The sequence below is a fragment of the Pituophis catenifer genome, unplaced genomic scaffold (genome assembly GCF_029215685.1).
Source record: "Pituophis catenifer annectens isolate HBS135680 unplaced genomic scaffold, rPitCat1.0.hap2 SCAF_17, whole genome shotgun sequence".
Lineage (NCBI taxonomy): Eukaryota > Metazoa > Chordata > Lepidosauria > Squamata > Colubridae > Pituophis > Pituophis catenifer.
In genome coordinates this window covers 10,104,900-10,118,023 of record NW_027256897.1, presented here as the reverse complement: position 1 = coordinate 10,118,023, position 13,124 = coordinate 10,104,900, and the positions used below count along the sequence as shown (strand labels likewise).

At 48.2% G+C, this 13,124-nt stretch overlaps 1 protein-coding gene across 1 annotated transcript in view; it reads right to left on the bottom strand.

Moving 5' to 3' along the window:
• The window catches only part of PBX3 (PBX homeobox 3), a 113,101-nt gene that overhangs the window by 21,254 nt on the left and 78,723 nt on the right, over nt 1-13,124 (bottom strand). Inside the window, 1 exon segment of the mRNA XM_070955545.1 lies at nt 3,237-3,478. Within this exon segment, the coding sequence (XP_070811646.1) occupies nt 3,237-3,478 (242 nt within the window).

The window sequence follows — 13,124 nt, the reverse complement described above, 5'->3', positions numbered from 1 at the left end:
CAGGGGAGACGTGATAGCCATCTTCCAATACTTGAGGAGCTGCCACAGAGAGGAGGAAGGGGCTCAAGCTATTTTCCAAACACCTGAGGCCAGACATGGAACAATAGATGGAAACTGACCAAGGAGAGACTCAACCTAGAAATGAGGAGAAATTTTCTGACAGGGAGAGCAATCCACCCATGGAATAGAAGTTGTGGGAGCTTCATCACTTGAGACTTTCAAGAAGAGATTGGACTGCCATTTGTCGGAAATGGTGTAGGGTCTCCTGCTTGGGCGGATGGGGGTTGGACTAGATGACCTCCCAGGCCCCTTCCAACCCATCTGTTAATCCGTATTGGCTTCACACAATGTTCTACGTCACAGGCCCTGCTCATGTCAATTCTGAAGCTGACCTGGTCGAAGCCATTTTGAAGCTTCAGCGTTGCCGCAATGGAGCTGAGGGATAGGGGAAGAGGGGAAATAGAAATAGGTGGGGTTTTGTAGCCAAAACAAGATACTTTCTCCTGGGAAACAAGGACATTCCCACAGGTGGCCGCAGAGAGGTGGAGTGAAGTTTACCAGAAAAACCAGACGGCACCTTAATTGGACCATGGGACTGATTGTTCGGGGAAAGGAGGGAAAAATACTTTCACTTTTTAATTGGGGGAAAACGGCGGGGATATTCAGAGTCGGTTTTCACCAGCTTGTGCCAATATGACATATCCAATAAAATTATTCTTTGAAGAGTTCTGTTTGCTGTGAGTGTATTACTTGGAACCCTGACAGCTAAAATAACCCCAAGACCTAATCCCTACCAGCAGAAACCCACAAGAGGCTTACTCGACAAATGTCTCGCTTAGCGACAGAAACGTTGGGCTCAACCGTGGTCGTAAGTCGAGGACGACCTGTACGGGTGCAAATCTTGATGAGCGGTTTGGCAGCAGGGCCCCCGTCTTGCTTTCTGCGGGGATTTCGAAAAGCTCGCCTCTACAGCCGCCCCTTCATCCGTGGTTAATCTGAACGGCTCATTTGCGGAGTGTGCACTTAGCTCATTACTCTAAGTAAAATTCGTTAAGTATTTACATTTAGATAATTAAAAAAACCAGGGGGAATCTTAACACGGTAGTTACTAACACCCAAGGTTTTTTCCCCTTGGGAGCAATCAAAGGGACTTTTAAATTCCTGTGTCATCCCAGAGACAAGACTCTAGAAAGATTTGGCTGGAACGCTACTCTCAACCAGCTTCAGGTCCCCAAGGCGAGGCTACACAGAATGAGTTGGAAGGGACCTTGGAGGTCTTCTAGTCCAACCCCCTGCTTAGGCAGGGAACCCTACACCACTTCAGACAAATGGTTATCCAACTCTTCTTAAGAACTTCCAGTGTTGGAGCGTTCACAACTTCTGGTGGCAAGTTGTTCCACGGATTATTTGTTCTCACTGTCAGGAAATTCCTCCTTAGTTCTAAGTTGCTTCTCTCCTTGATTAGTTTCCACCCGTTGCTTCTTGTCCTGCCTTCAGGGGCTTTGGAGAATAGCTTGACTCCCTCTTCTTCGTGGCAGGGTTACAGTTAGGATAAATGTCACCTCCACCCCTGCTGCGGGATGGTTCCCCGAGAATTATTTGCAAGGATGCACAGAAAACAAGCAGAAGTGGACCTAAAATCAGATGCTTTAAGGCAGCTGGAAGTCACAGGATAACTATTTCCCCGCCGCAGTTTTAGCATGATAAATTGCCTGTTGGGTCCGGTCTGTGTTTTATTTTATTTTATTTTTTTTCCTTCTGCTATGAAAATAAATAAATAAATATCAACCCTCCCTTCCCCTCCACTCCTCCCTTAAACTCCTAGTATGGGGGGGTTCCCCTTCCTTGCTTTCCCACCCCCCAAACACCCCCCCCCACTCCTTTCAGAAAGAAGGCATCCGGGCGTCGTGCAGCTCCCCAGTTATCCTGAGACTTTCGAGATGCTTACAAATACTTTTGCCCAGAGCACCAAAAAAAAAAAAACAAAAAAAAAATGTATTTCAATGTAATTATAGAAGATAGCTTTCAATATGTCATCTCTATTATAGCGGCTGTAAATTATGAAGGGAAGGATTTTTCTCCTGGCGCTGGGAAAGTGATGGCAAGGCACACTTTCCTGAAAAATCTGCTTCGTCCCTTCGTCCCTTCCTCTGCCTCCACCACATTCCCCCCGCTGCTTTAAAATGCACCCCTGAAACTGGCAACCAATGTCAAAATCAAACTCCAGGCAGGGGGGCAGAGGGTTGGGGAGGAGGAGGGTGAAGCCACCATAAAGACAGCGCAAGGCCCTTTTGCTCCTGGGTTCAAAAAGGAAGCCGCGGCAAGAGAAAAGCAGCAAGACGTCAGCCCAAGCGTCCTCGCAGCTGACCCAGATAGCTAAAAAACGTCAGGTAATGTTTCCTTGTCTGCCACTATGTAGGTCATGCACACGGCAGGATCCGTAGGGCGCCGGGAAGGTGGTTAGCCATCGCTGTGTGCTAGAAGAACCTCAATGTGTCTTTCTTGGTTTTCGGAGGCTGACTTCAAACAAGAGAACCACCACCACCCATGTAACCAGGTGGGCAAGGCTTCAAGCACAGTCTCTACGCACAGTCACTCAGGCACTCGTCACTTCCCGCCTGGACTACTGCAACGCTCTCTACATGGGGCTCCCCCTGGGGTGCACCCGGAGGCTCCAGCTGGTCCAGAACGCGGCCGCGCGGGGGATTATGGGGGCGACGAGGCGCTCCCATGTGACACCTCTCCTGCGCGAGCTGCACTGGCTCCCGGTGGTCTTCCGGGTGCGCTCCATGGCTTAGGGCCGGGGTACTTACGAGACCGCCTTCTGCCACCAATAGCCTCCCACCGGCCAGTACGCTCGCACAGAGTGGGCCTCCTCAGGGTGCCGTCCGCCAGACAATGTCGGCTGGCGACCCCCAGGGGGAGAGCCTTCTCTGTGACGGCGCCCACCCTCTGGAACAACCTCCCCCCAGAGCTACGTATAATAACAGACCTCCGGATTTTTCGTCGGGCCCTGAAAACCTATTTATTTCAACTAGCGGGGCTGGCTTGAGCTAAATTTTAAATTGATTTTAAATTGGGTTGTTTTAATTTACGGCCAAAATATTTAATTATTTTAATACTGTTTTTAAATTTTGTATGCTCTGTTTTTACTTAGGCTGTGCACCGCCCTGAGTCCTATTTGGAGAAGGGCGGTATAGAAATTTAATTAATAAAGAAAGAAAGAAAGCGCTAACCTGCTCATATTTCTCCAGCTCGGTGTGGTAGATCTGTCTGATCTGCGTCAATTTGGCTCGGTAATCTGAGTGTTCGATAGAATTATCGGAAGTTCCGCCTGAAGCCGCCGCCGCCGCTGCGGCCGCCGCCGATCCGCCGCCTTTCTCGGGACCTGAGACTCCTTCCGCGAGAAGCATATTGTCCAACCTCATGAGCTGCGGATCCGGGGGGTCTTCCTCTTGCGCCCCTCGGATGCTGAGACCTTGGGAGAAGGAAAGAAAAAGGAGACCTCCGTTAGCTCCGCGTGAAATGTCCAGATTTCCCGTATTCATCATCCCATCAGTTCTTGAATCCTCTAGGGCAGAAAGTGTGGCTGTGAACTCTCCTTTTTCTTTTAATCAAGTTTTTTATTATTATTATTATTATTTTTAATTTGTACATATCATCGTGCGAGTGGCGCGATGCTTGAGTATCATACATTTCAATACATATAAACGTATTCCTAATCGTTGCATTCCCATTTTCCTTACTTCACGTTATTTACTCCTACCTTTTACGCAAAATCTTAATGTTCATATAAATATTAACTAGCGTGCAATGACATCTAAACCGATGTGCCGTATAGTCTTCTGTTATAGTTTCAATAGTATAACCCTCATGAAAAAAAACCCAAAAAAACAAAATTGTCCATGTTTTCTTTTCTCCTGTACACCGTATTTCACCCATTTTTACATCCCTCTCCTTTCCTCTTCTTTCTCTTCCCTCTCTTCTCTCCTTCCCTCTCCTTCCCTTTCTCCTTCTGACCCCTCTCTATTTCCCCTCTCTCTTCTTCTCCGCTTTCTCTTCCCTCTCTTCTCTCCTCCCCTCTCCTTCCCTTTCTCCTTCTCCTGACCCCTCTCAATTTCCCCTCTCTCTTCTTCTCCGCTTTCTCTTCCCTCTCTTCTCTCCTCCCCTCTCCTTCCCTTTCTCCTTCTCCTGTCCCCTCTCAATTTCCCCTCTCTCTTCTTCTCCGCTTTCTCTTCCCTCTCTTCTCTCCTTCCCTTTTTCCTTCTCCTGACCCCTCTCAATTTCCTCTCTCTTCTTCTCCGCTTTCTCTTCCCTCTCTTCTCTCCTCCCCTCCCCTCTCCTTCCCTTTCTCCTTCTCCTGTCCCCTCTCTATTTCCCCTCTCTTCTTCTCCGCTTTCTCTTCCCTCTCTTCTCTCCTCCCATCTCCTTCCCTTTCTCCTTCTCCTGTCCCCTCTCTATTTCCCCTCTCTCTTCTTCTCCGCTTTCTCTTCCCTCTCTTCTCTCCTTCCCTTTCTCCTTCTCCTGTCCCCTCTCTATTTCCCCTCTCTCTTCTTCTCTGCGTCTGAACTCTCTCCTTTTTTGGGAGGGAATTGTTCCATCCCAGTTAATTCCGGACCTGTGCTCGGTGACTCCCTTGCACCTGTACAAACCCAGAATTTCAGGGCTCTAAACATATGGTTCGGTGGCAGTAGCATCTGTTTGTTACCAGGTAACCCCCTCCCCTTCCCTGTTCCTTCTTCCCTCTCTCTCTCTCTCTCTCTCTCTCTCTCTCTCTCTCCCTCCCCAGAAGAAATGAAAAGCTTTGGCTGCCCAGGAGAAGCTCCCCGAGTTATGCCTTGTCAGCAGTCCCATCTGAACGCCGCAGATCAAGGCTGACAATTTGTACGTTTAATCGGGTCGAGGTGGGCGGGCTGCCAAGATGTTTCTCCACACACCCGTAAAACACAACGTTGAGATTATAATTACCGATGTTAAGGAAGAGAGAAAAAGGCAAGGCCTCACTGTACGGCAACCTCATTCCCACTCCCCACCCCCCCAAAAAAAGGTCCGCTGTAATTAACTTCTTTCGGTAGGCTTTCAAAAGCAAGCTGTCCTGGCCGATTCCTTGGGTGGGGAGAAGACCCCCCCCAACCCCCTGAGCTTGTGTGTTGATACTTTCTTTTCTGGCATCAATGGGTGTCCATATCGAACCAAATACAGGTTCCAGGCTGGGAATGGCCAACTTTTCAACATCCACAATTGCAATAGCGCGTAGCTTCGCAGTGCTTTTACAGCCCTCTCTAAGCGCTTTACAGAGTCAGCCTCTTGCCCCCCAACAATCTGGGTCCTTATTTTACCGACCTCGGAAGGATGGAAGGCTGAGGAAGGGAGGGAGGAAAGAAGGAATGGAGGGGGGTAAGGAAGGAAAGAAAGAAGGAAGAGCAATAGCACTTAGACTTATATACCGCTTCGCAGTGCTTTTACAGCCCTCTCTAAGCGCTTTACAGAGTCAGCCTCTTGCCCGCCAACAATCTGGGTCATTGTTTTACCGACCTCGGAAGGATGGAAGACTGAGGGAGGGAGGGAGGAAAGAAGGAATGGAGGGGGGGGAAGGAAGGAAGGAGGGAGGGAGGGAGGGAGGAAGGAGGAGCAATAGCACTTAGACTTATATACCGCTTCGCAGTGCTTTTACAGCCCTCTCTAAGCGGTTTACAGAGTCAGCCTCTTGCCCCCCCCCCCAACAATCTGGGTCCTCATTTGACCCACCTCGGAAGGATGGAAGGCTGAGGGAGGGAGAGAGGGAGAAAGGAAGGGAGGGAGGGAGGGAGGAAAGGCGGGAGGAAGGAAAGAAGGAAGGAGGGAAGGAAGGAAGCAATAGCAATAGCACTTAGACTTATATACCGCTTTGCAGTGCTTTCCAGCCATCTGTAAGCAGTTTACAGGGTCAGCCTCATTCAAACTCATTCTAAACAGGGGCTGAAAAATCTCCTTGAGCTTTCCAAAATTCCATCTTTACCACCAAGGCAGCCATTCCGACACCTTTTCCCTGACCCGCTGTGCAGATTCTCGCTTCTTCCTTGATCCTTGCCGAGGTCAAGAAAGGTTTGGTCTTAAATCCCAGATTAAAGGCGTCAGAGAAGCCGACGCCTTTCTCTCCATCCTGGCTCCACTGAGTTGAACCTAGTTTTATTATTTCTTCATGACTTCAACAACACACGCTAGAATCTTAATCTGGACGCAAATTACCAAAGACGCATCAATAGAGGCGGTGTTTTTGCACGCCAGCTTCCCTTTCGTAGGCACGAACAAAGTCCTTTGTAAATTTAAGCACCCATACTAGGCGCCTCCTCGACATATAAGCTCACCCCGCTGCTTATTGTTTGTCTGTTTTTATTCCCCAGTATATCAACCTACAGCTTTATTACTCTTTAGTTCGGTGACCTTTGAGAGCTTCCCGATATTAGAGATATAGCATGGACTTCACCGGGCGCAACCATCTATCACTTCCACCATAACGGGAGAACTACTAATAACACTGGCAATGCAAGGACTCCATCTAGATTGTTATGTGTCAGCCTAGAAGGGGGGGAATGATTCCAGGTTGGAAACAAAAGGCTGCTTAGAGACTGATGCTACTTTTGGAGGGTCTTTGGGGATGTTGCTTTCAACCCCCTTTTCCGTGGGGGTCGTCGGGGCTCTCTGAACCTGGGTGGTTTCCTTGTAGACATCTCATTACCCAAATAGGTAACGTCATCAGCACTAGTGAGGGTGGCTTGCTCCCTGTTTATATATGGCAGTTCTGAGCCATTTGGTGGTTTTCTTGCAGGCGTTTCATTACCAAACTAGGTCACGTCATCCGTGCTAGTGTGATCTGCTCCCTGTTTATATTCAGCAGCTCACGCGGCAACCTGCAGCACCCAGACACTAAATTCCAGATAAGCAGGGATTAACGCTAGACAAACGAGGTAGGTAACGTCGTAGGTGCTGGCAGGGAGTAGGGCTTTGTTCCCTGTTTATATAAAGACGCTTGCCCTGTCACTGTTGGCGGAGGTGTGGGTAGTTCCTTGATTAGGGTATCATTTTCTGCTTGATTGTTTGTCCGGTGTTAATCCCTGCTTATCTAAATATTGGGTGCAGGGCGTTGGGTGCAGGGTGAGCTACTGAATAATAAAACAGGGAGTAAGTCAGTGGTGGGTTTCAAAAATTTTTACTACCGGTTCTGGCTTGGTGGGCGTGGCAGGGGAAGGATACTGTAAAATCTCCATTCCCTCCCCACTCCAGGGGAAGGATCCTGCAAAATCCCCATTTCCTCCCAATCAGCTGGGACTCGGGAGGCAGAGAATAGATGGGGGCGGGGTCAGTCAGAATTTTTATTACCGGTTCTCCGAACTACTCAAAATTTCCACTACCGGTTCAGCAGAACCTGCTGAAACCCATCTCTGGAGTAAGTCCCACTGACTAACAGCAGCATCCAAGTTCAGAGAGCACCAAGGACACAACAGTCTTCCTACCACTCCTCCTCTTCCTCCTCTTTCTCCTCCACTCCGCAAATCCCACTTCCTTCTAGCACTGATGATGTTACCTAGTTGGGTAATGAAAGGTCTGTAAGGAAATAACCATCCTCCTCCTCCTCCCTTCTAGGACAGATAGGTGTTTCCCAGTTTGGTAATGAAACATCTGCAAGAAAACTACAGGACACCCCCCCAGCTACAAATATTATCTTCTATCCACGTTCCTTTTCCGCTGGAGAAGTCTATTCAACAGCCCCTTTTTGGGCGCTGCCCAGCAGGTGAGGCACCTGCTCGCTGGTTCCCAATTTCTGTCTACCATTTATTTCCGTACGGGTAAGATCCCGACAAATCGCATCAAGAACGGAGCCCCCCCCCCCTCACATTTGTTTCGCCACGAACCCGCCTTTGTTATAAAAACCAGAGAGTTTTAGCCTATCTTTCCGTGGATCCTAATTAGCTGCCTTTCAATCCGCCGCACACCTGCCTCCGTAGATAACACGGCATTCAGAGGCCAATAAATAAATTGCAGGTCAAAATTATTACAAAGCCTCCCCTTCGGATTCAAGCCTTCCCCTTCGCCACACGAAAGGCCTCCCCACCCCTCTCCCCGATACCAAAAGCACCCTCAAATCCCACTCAAAAAAAAAAAACACACCGGTTTGATTACAGGGGCCGTTGGAGTTTAATAATCTGACTGTAATTCAGGCATTTTCAACAGCTCATTAAGGGTTCATTAATATATGGGCCAGCTTTTGAATTATAAATAAGCAGATTAGAAACCCGCGGTGTTGGAATTGTACGGCTAGGTATGCTGGCTAACGGAATAATGTCGCGGCAGCTACAATGAAAGGGCCTGCCCCAGAAAGCTCTCGCCACGATAAAAAGACAAAGCTTTTTTTTTTTCCCCAGCCTTATTTATTAATTCAGTTCCACGTTTCACCTTGAAAAGAGGGTATGCTGGGGTTTTGTTAACCGAGGCTTTAAGTCCGATGTTTTCAAAACATGCCCGTCACAAAGAAACACTGAGCCATAATAGGCAAAGGTTTAGGAGTCAGTAAAGAAAGAGTGATGGCGAGGAGGCAGCCAACGTTCAACGACCAACTTCCAAGAGAACGCTTCCATGAAAAAGAAAAATCCAAAATGTTTCATCTCATTCCTGAGAATTAAAGGTAAAGGTTCCCCTCGCACATGTGCCAGTTGTTCCCGACTCTAGGGGGCGGTGCTCATCTCTGTTTCAAAGCCGAAGAGCCAGTGCTGTCTGAAGACGTCTCCATGGTCATGTGGCCGGCATGACTCAACGCCAAAGGCGCACGGAACGCTCTTACCTTCTCACCAAAGGGGGTCCCTATTTTTCTACTTGCATTTTTTACCTGCTTTCGAACTGCTAGGTTGGCAGAAGCTGGGACAAGGAATGGGAGCTCACCCCGTTACGCGGCACTAAGGATTCGAACCGCTGAACTGCCGACCTTTCGATCGACAAGCTCAGCGTCTTAGCCACTAAGCCACTGTGTCCCCTGTCCTTAGGAAATTAGGAAAGGAAAAAAAAAAGAAATAAGCAATTTGGACGCTTGGCAAATAACTCGTATTTATGACAGCAAAGCAAGAAGGGCATGTTAAGTCGTTGGAAGCAATGTCCCATCGCCAACTGCCCAAATCTTCTACTCAGCTGGTAAGACGTCAGTTAGTATGGTACTATAGGAGAAAATATAGAAACTGAAGCACTAAGAGAAGAAAAGGAAGGATCTCCTTCTCCTCCTCTCTTTCTCCTCCTCTTTCTCCTTCTCCTCCTCCTCCTCCATCCTTCTGCTCCTCCTCCTTCTCATATCTTCCTTCTCCACCTCCTTCTCTTCCTCCTTGTCCTCCTTCTCTTTCTCTTTCTCCTTCTACTCATTATCTTCTCCTTCTCCTTCTCCTCCTCCTTCTCCATATCTTCCTTCTCTTCCTCTTCCTCCTTCCCCATATCTTCTTTCTCTTCCTCCTTGTCCTCCTTCTCTTTCTCCTTCTACTCATTGTCTATCTTCTCCTTCTCCTCCTCCTCCTTCATATCCTCCTCCTCCATATCCTCCTTTTCCTCCTTCTCCATATCTTCCTTTGCTTCCTCCTTGTCCTCTCTCTCTCCTCCATGTCTTCCTTCTCCTCTTCCTCTTCTTCTTCCTCCTCTTCTTCCTCCACCTCCACCAAACACACAGCTCAAGCATCCGCTGTTCAACTTGTACAAATCATAAACTTCAGCTCTACCCCCAAGCCATCTTATCTCCTATCCTAACTGGCGAATGCCACGGGGCAGGAAAGTTGCAAAACCCAACACCCCCGTGCCAAAATCGGAAGCACCATGCCTTTCCTTGTGTGTTTCTCGCTGCGGCTTCTCTCCTTGAGTTTTAATAAATTTTTTGGGTGGGGACATGGAGGAGGAGCAGGAGGGTTACAAGACAACCATCTGCCCTGTTGCACTGTACGGCATTGAAGGCTTAGCAGCAACAACAGGGACCGAAAGCTATCTCCATGCCGTGGAAATGCGAAGGCTCCGTTGGATATCGGGCATCTCCCTTCTTGACCACATCACAAATGATACCATTCGACAACATTTTGGTGTGGCACTGATTCTAGAGATGATGACAGAAGGCCGGCAGCACCTGCCACTATGGCCAAGACTATACCGTTCCGGACAAATGGCTGTCCAGTCTCTTCTGTCCTGGAGGCAAGTTATTCCACTCATTAATTGTTCTCACTGTCAGGAAATTCCTCCTTAGTTGTAGGTTGCTTCTCTCCTTGATTAGTTTCCATCCATTGCTTCTTTTCCTGCCTTCAGGTGCTTTGGAGAATAGCTTGACTCCCTCTCTTCTTTGTGGCTGCCCCTGAGATATTGGAAGACTACTGTGTTTTCCCGAAAATATGACCTACTCCGAAAGTAAGTCTTTGCTTGGTTTTGACATGCATGCCCAATATAAACCCTACCCCCAAAATAAGCCCTATGTCAGCATTCTGATGCTGCCATAAAAAGACAAGGCTTGACTTTTCACCTACTTATTTTCTCTGTAGATGATATCCCCTAGGAGATGGGATGGGAGGGGGACATTCCTGTGGGGTGAGGTCAGAAGCTGGGGGAGACTGACTTGGAAGATGGCCAATGAGAAGATGAGAATTGGGGAACGGAAAGGGAAGGGTTTGGGGGTCAGAGGGTTAGTATCGGCTACGACGAAGTCGGGGCCAGATCTGTCGTACTCAATAAATGGAATATTTCAGCAAAGATTAATTGTTTGGGAGTGCAATTTATTTGAGATGACATCGAAACCTTATACCCTAATTAAGACCCCACATACTCCAGGGTGCACGAGTAAAAAATAAGCTACAGTGGGGATGATGGGGTGGAGCTGCCCTACTACTTACCTTCGGACAGTTGCAGCCAGGCCTCGCACACACCGACATCTGCCTTGCCGGCCCATTTCTTCTGCAGCCAGCAAGACTTTCCTGAAGGCCTCTGTCGCCGATAACTCCGGATTGATTCAGAACTCTGTTATCAGCTACCTTCAGGGAAGCTTTGCTGGTCTTGCTGGCTGAAGAAGTTCCTGAACACCTCTGACAGCGAAAAGGAGGCTGAGGGGATGCGCCCAAGTGAGATGAATCAGTGGACAACATCCGCCCGAAAATAAGACCTGGTGCCTTTTTTGGTGGCAAAAAAATATAAGACAGGGTCTGTTGTGACTCGGACCCCGAGGCCGACTTATCGGAGGGAGAATGCTCCGACCATGAAGGAGAGGAGTTGGCCAGGCCTCCCTCTCCAGGACCCTCCTCTCTGGCAATGCCTCAGGTGTCTCCCGAAGGGGGAAAAGATTGGCCAGGAGCCAGGTATTTCCTCACAGTTGAACAGTGACGGAGATAAGTTTTGGCTGGTCCACGCCAGTGTCGGAGAGACAAGCGCACGCAGCAGAAAAGGAGGCGTGCCAGAGATTAAGCTGAGTCACTAGACCACGCCCCACAGGGGATATAAGGGGGTGAGGTGGCCATTCAGACTCTGTGACAGACAAAACTAACTACTAGCGAGTCACATTGTATCTTTGCAACAACGATATCTGCCTTGGATTTAATACGGACTGGACTTGACAATTCTTGAACTGTGTGTATCTTGTTTGGCTTTATCTGTCGGAGGAATAACCCCTCCCTTTATGGGTAAAGTTCTTGGCAAGCAGCTACTGGGTTGCTGCCAATCCTCTTATCGAAAGAATTTGTTGTCTGCCAGTTTTATTTAACCCCTGGATATCTGTTTGTGTGCGTGTGTGAGACGGGGACAGAACAGGGTCTTATTTTGGGGGAAAACACGGTACTAGCATGTTACCCTTAGTCCTCCTTTTTACTAGACTAGACATACCCAATTCTTGCAACCCGTCTTCGTATGTTTACCCCCAAAACAGAAATGGCAAGACACCATCGACAAAGATACGCATGCCCCGGGCCTGCGCCGTGGAGAGGCAACTGACCATGCAAAGTGGCATTCAATGATCCAAAAAGCAGACCTTTGCGCTTGCGGGAATACGCTAGGAAGGAGGAGGAAGAAGAGGAGGAAGAGGAGGCGGAGCCGTAAAAGAAATGACTTAAAAGATAGGCTTGGGAGGCCGAACCGCTTGGCGCTCGCAGCCCTTCCTGACTCGATGTCACTTCCACGCCTGCTTAAAGGTGACGGGCTAACGTCGGGCACGTTTGTCATGTCAGGTATATTAAATATAACGCGGCGAAGCTCTGCACATTTCCCCCACCAAGCTGGTTGTCACTTTCGCTTCACTCATTCTCTATTGAGGAAAAATGCAGCACTGGGAATTTACAAGGCTTTTCAGTTAAATGGACATAAATCACAGGTTTCATTCAAAGCGAATAATCACTGCCCATAAAGACCTACTTGTCTGTTACCATATATTACAGCAGAGTTCCTGTGAGCAATAATGCAGCCATTCACGGCAAAAGGAAAACAGAGCGAGACATTAAGAGATGACATGTAATCCTGTTAGGCGCCTGACGTGGGAAGGGAGCCTGACATTTTTATCATATATGTCCATTTCCATTTGGACAATCAGCAGAATAAAAATGATTACTTCGCCTGGCGGAATCTACCTTCCCCTTCCTTAAAACAGGCCGGGCGAGATTTTGTTTACATGCTGGGAAAGCGGCTGGGCGAGGAATTCATCAATCTCCAGGTTGGAAGGGTTTCACTTTCTGATGCTCCAACGAGAAGATTTCAAAGGTTCCCATTCATATTTCTTAGATATTGTTCTCTGCTCATCCACAGATGAGTAGTACAGTGGTCTAAGGCACCCTGTTATTAAGCTGGTTATTAAGACCAGCTGCCTGCAATTACTGCAGGGTTCGAATCTCTCCAAGGCTCAAGGTTGACTCAGCCTTCCATCCTTTCTAAGGTAGGTGAAATGAGGACCCAGTTTGTGGGGGCAATAAGCTGACTTTGTATAAATATACAAAAGGATGAAGGCTATTGCTTAGCGCACTGTAAGCCACCCTGAGTCTCCGGAGAAGGGCGGCATATAAATCAAATTAAAAAAAAAAAAGAAAGAAAAACAGAGGGAATCATGGCCAACTTTGAGGCCAGATGAGCAACAACGAATCAAATACACGAATAAAGTTTAT